The 4,089-nt window shown below is 54.7% G+C and overlaps 1 protein-coding gene across 1 annotated transcript; it reads left to right on the top strand.

The window, feature by feature from the left end:
- Nucleotides 1-2,835: 2,835 nt before the first annotated feature.
- Nucleotides 2,836-3,111, top strand: HRK (harakiri, BCL2 interacting protein). Its single transcript, XM_057743966.1, has one exon. The coding sequence runs from the start codon at nucleotides 2,836-2,838 to the stop codon at nucleotides 3,109-3,111; it is 276 nt and encodes a 91-aa protein (XP_057599949.1).
- Nucleotides 3,112-4,089: the final 978 nt, after the last annotated feature.

The following is a 4,089-nucleotide window of genomic DNA, read 5'->3' as shown; positions in this document are numbered from 1 at the left end:
CCCCACTCACTGCAACTAGAGAAAGCCTGTGTGCAGCAACAAAGACCCACTGCAGCCAATAAATAAATAAATTTTAAGAAATGACTAATAATCATACCTGTCCTATTACATAGGGTCGTTAAATGAATTGATACGTCTAAGGCACTTAGAACAGTGCCTGGCACCAGCTAAACTCCATGTAAGTGTTTACTAAATTAAACATTAAAATCTAAAACTCATTTTTACTAAAGTGTTAGGAGAGTGTTACATGTCACTCTCCCAAAGAATTTGCTTTTTCTAGACAATACTCAACATCAGTGACAGAATTGCCAGTACACAATCAGGGAACCATATATATTTGAGGGTGCGGTCCCTCCAACATTCTTCAAAGTACACTGTTTAGCGAGTAAGTGATCTACTTTAAAATAGCAACAGTAGTCAACATTTATTGGTATGATCTTATTTAATGCTGTGAGGTAGGTACTGTTATTATTCCCAATTTACAGCTGAGGAAACGGAGGCTCCAAAAAGCCTCATCTCAAGGCCAAGTTCCCCAGTTAGTGGATGGTGGGCCCACTCTAAGGTGAGCCAGTTAGGGACTGTCACCTGCAGAGTGTTGGCGGGAGAGAAGGAGGTTTTCTCTTTTCCTCCACTTTTCCATCACCTCCTCTTCTTCTCCCTCTGCTGAATAACATGTCCCCAGTCCCCATGGCCAAGGCTGCACTCTCTCTGCTACAGAAAACATCCAAGCTGCTGGGACACGACCCAGCGCCACCTCACGAGCCCGGCATTTCGAGGGGCAGGCTTCCAAACAGGGTAATAATCGTCCCATTAAAATTAATGTCCATGAAGTGAGCCGTTAAAAGCGTGCAGATTAAAAAGAGGAGGGGGGAGGGAATTGTTCAATTTAAATCCAAAGGGCTTTTTAAATAGACACTGTATCTTCATACTTGGAACGATACACCGGGCAATGGATCAGGTCCCCTCTGCAAAGACTAGAGGGGATTAAGGAGGTGAGTCCCAGGAGAATGGGGAAGTGGTTCTGGCCAGAAGCGAAGGGAACCAAGGTTTATCCAGGGCTCGATGCATGCCAGGTGCTTGGCATACATTTCTCCCATTTAATCTCTGCCCCAGTCCTGGGAGGGAGGTATTATTATTCCCAGATTACAGGGGGCAGTATAAAACCATGGTTAAGAGCTTAAAGGCTGCGGCAGACTGCCCTAATCTAGATCCAGGTTTATTCCTCACTAACTCTGTGATCTCCCGGAAGGAGGCCTTACCTCCTTGTGCCTCAGTTTCCTCATCTGTAAAACAGGATAGTAATAGCACACTCTCAGCACCCTAGAACTGGGAAACTCACTTTAAGCAGTGTAGACAGGGGCCTTAGCCCAGTAACCTACACAGAAGGCACTCAGTAAGTGTTGACCATTATCAAGGAAAGGAGAATTGGGACTGGGTGGATCTAAAGAGCCGCCAAAATCACATAGCAGAGCTGGGCTCTGAGCTCTGACCATGCTGCAGGCCAAGGGGAAATCTCTTCATGATAACTCCTAACCCAAACTAAGTTCATAGTCTTGAAGACTCTCTCCCAAGTGACCAAAGGACTCCTCAGGCCTTGGCAACACCCCGACCCACCATGGGAAGAAGAGCTGACTCATCAGGACCCAGAAGGCAGGCTTGGAGCCACATCCAGGTCCCCCCAGTTCTCTGAATCCCCATGGATTCAAGATGGATGAAGATCTCATTCTCCCCCAAAGAATCCTGAGAGCACCTTCGCCCATCTGTACCTAAGCCAGCAGGGACAACTCCAGATTTTGTAGTCTGGAGGGACGTAGGGGCAGCTCTCAGATTGGAAAAAAAAAAAAAAAGCTGAAGTCCCCTGCCGGCGGCCCCCATCCCCGACCCCGCGGACCCCTTAGAGTCTCCATTGTGTATTACATCGCGATCACTGCTAGAAACCAACCCCGGCAGGAAAGTAATATTGACAAACGACACATAAAAATAAGTTTCCTTCTGGAAAAACCCCTTGTGAGGGTCTTTCGGGTGGAGGCGCGGTGAGCCTGGAACAGCCGAGACTAAGGGCCGACCTCCACACCCTCTTCCTGCTTCCATCAAGGTTTCCAGTGGCGCTGGGGGCGCTTTAGGTCTGGAGGCTTAACTCAGATGGGAGTGGGGGTGTGTGTCGGGTGTGTTCACACCGCAGCCTACAGGTGCGGAGTCAGACCTGAAAGTGGGCAAGTTGCGTTGAATCTGGCCCTCTCATAAGATTTTACATCAACTTACTTCCCCCAAACAAAACAATAGCTTCGGAACATTTTTTGAATAATGCAGCCGAATTCGACATCGGCTCTATCCAGAACAGCAAACAAACCTGATCCCCTCGCCAAATCGGAACGGGAGCTGAATTCAGGAAAAAGAGAAGGAGAAAACCTCTCCTGGCGCTCTCCGCCTCCACGAGGGTCTCCTGAGACCCCCTCAAGCCCGAGACCCCAGCGGCCGGGTGCCTTCAGCCGTCCCAGCGCCGCGCGCTCCTCCTCTCCCAACCCGCGCGCCCCCTCGCTGCCGGCGCCGCTAGGGTTAAAAGTTACCTCTCGGTTTCTTCTGCCTGCAGCCCCCCCCCCCACCCCCGGGGCCGGATGATGTAACCCCCCTCCCCGCGCCCTCCCCGCCCCCCTCCACCATGTGACACTTTAATTAATAATAGCGCCGTCAGCACAACAAACGCACAACACAAGGAGAAACTTGGTGTCCAGGGGAGGCCCCCGGCGACAGGAGCGCGGCGGAGGCAGGCGCAGGGGCCGGAGGGAGAGGAGGCGAGGGGCGGCCCGACGCGGGGAGGGAGCGAGGCGAGCGGTCATGTGCCCGTGCCCCCTGCACCGCGGCCGCGGCCCCCCGGCCGTGTGCGCCTGCAGCGCGGGCCGCCTGGGTCTGCGCTCGTCCGCCGCGCAGCTCACGGCCGCCCGGCTCAAGGCGCTCGGCGACGAGCTGCACCAGCGCACCATGTGGCGGCGCCGCGCGCGGAGCCGGAGGGCGCCGGCGCCCGGCGCGCTCCCCACCTACTGGCCCTGGCTGTGCGCGGCCGCGCAGGTGGCGGCGCTGGCGGCCTGGCTGCTCGGCAGGCGGAACTTGTAGGAACCCGGGGCTTCTTGGTGGGGCCGGAGCCGAGACCCAGCCGGAGCGAGCAACAGGTACGCGGGCGGGCGAGTGAGCGCCGGGGCGCGGCGGCTGGGGACTGGAGACGTGAGGCTGGCATGGGAGCGCGAGAGCTCCAAGTTTGGCGTTCTTCTCTTCCCATCTCCTTATTTCTCTGCTTCCTTCTCTCGCAAGGATCCCCGTCACCCGCCTAGGCAGCCCCCATCTCTCCTTCCAAGGACCACCGTTTCTGCCCCTTCTCTCTGACTCCTCAAGCGCATCTTGCCACTCTCTCCATCGGGGTGGCTTTGGGAGGACTTTAGCCCCCATAAGCCCCACCAGCCCCTCAAGCAAACACACAGCGCAAGTAGAAAGTGTGCTTGCTCTGAGAACAGTTACAAGCCACACCAAAGAATTATAATCTATCGAGGTTTCAAGACGAGTCCTCAGTCCTCTTCCAGCCGCCTGCCTCTCCTAAGTCGCCACCGTCTCCATCACCTCCGCTCCAAACCACCTTCTCCCTAAGTGCCACTTCTTCAGTTTCAGTTGCCCGTCCTCCGGCGCCCTGGGCACATCTCGCGACTTCCTCCTCCTCCAGGATTCTGGCCGGCTCCGTCTTTCTCCCTAAAACTTTGCACTTTTCTTCCGCTCTGGCAACTTCATCTCTCCTCCAGCGAGGTGTCCCGTTTAAGGAGCTTGGCCTCCTCTTTACCAAACGGAGGGAGCTGAGATGAAGGAGATGCCCCCAAGTAAGCTGGAATCCGAGGCTCTTAGGGAAACTCCAAGGGGAAGCCTTAATGAAAGAGCATTAACTGAGCTTTTTCTGGGTGCTAGGCCTTGTTGAGGGAGGGAATGTTTGAGAGCCTGCAGTATGCTAGGCACTGCGTGGTGGTGGTGGTGGTGGTGGTGGTGGTGGGGAGTGAGTATTGAGCGCCTAGTGTGTTTGGTACCAGTGGGAGAAGGGTACTGAGCACCTAC

The sequence above is a fragment of the Hippopotamus amphibius genome, chromosome 8 (genome assembly GCF_030028045.1).
Source record: "Hippopotamus amphibius kiboko isolate mHipAmp2 chromosome 8, mHipAmp2.hap2, whole genome shotgun sequence".
Taxonomy (NCBI): domain Eukaryota; kingdom Metazoa; phylum Chordata; class Mammalia; order Artiodactyla; family Hippopotamidae; genus Hippopotamus; species Hippopotamus amphibius.
Note: the sequence above shows the minus strand (reverse complement) of the source record. Positions and strands in the feature narration are given on the sequence as shown.

Excerpts from the sequence above, each read along its gene's own strand:
- HRK (XM_057743966.1), top strand. The coding sequence starts at position 2,836 with ATGTGCCCGTGCCCCCTGCACCGCGGCCGCGGCCCCCCGGCCGTGTGC.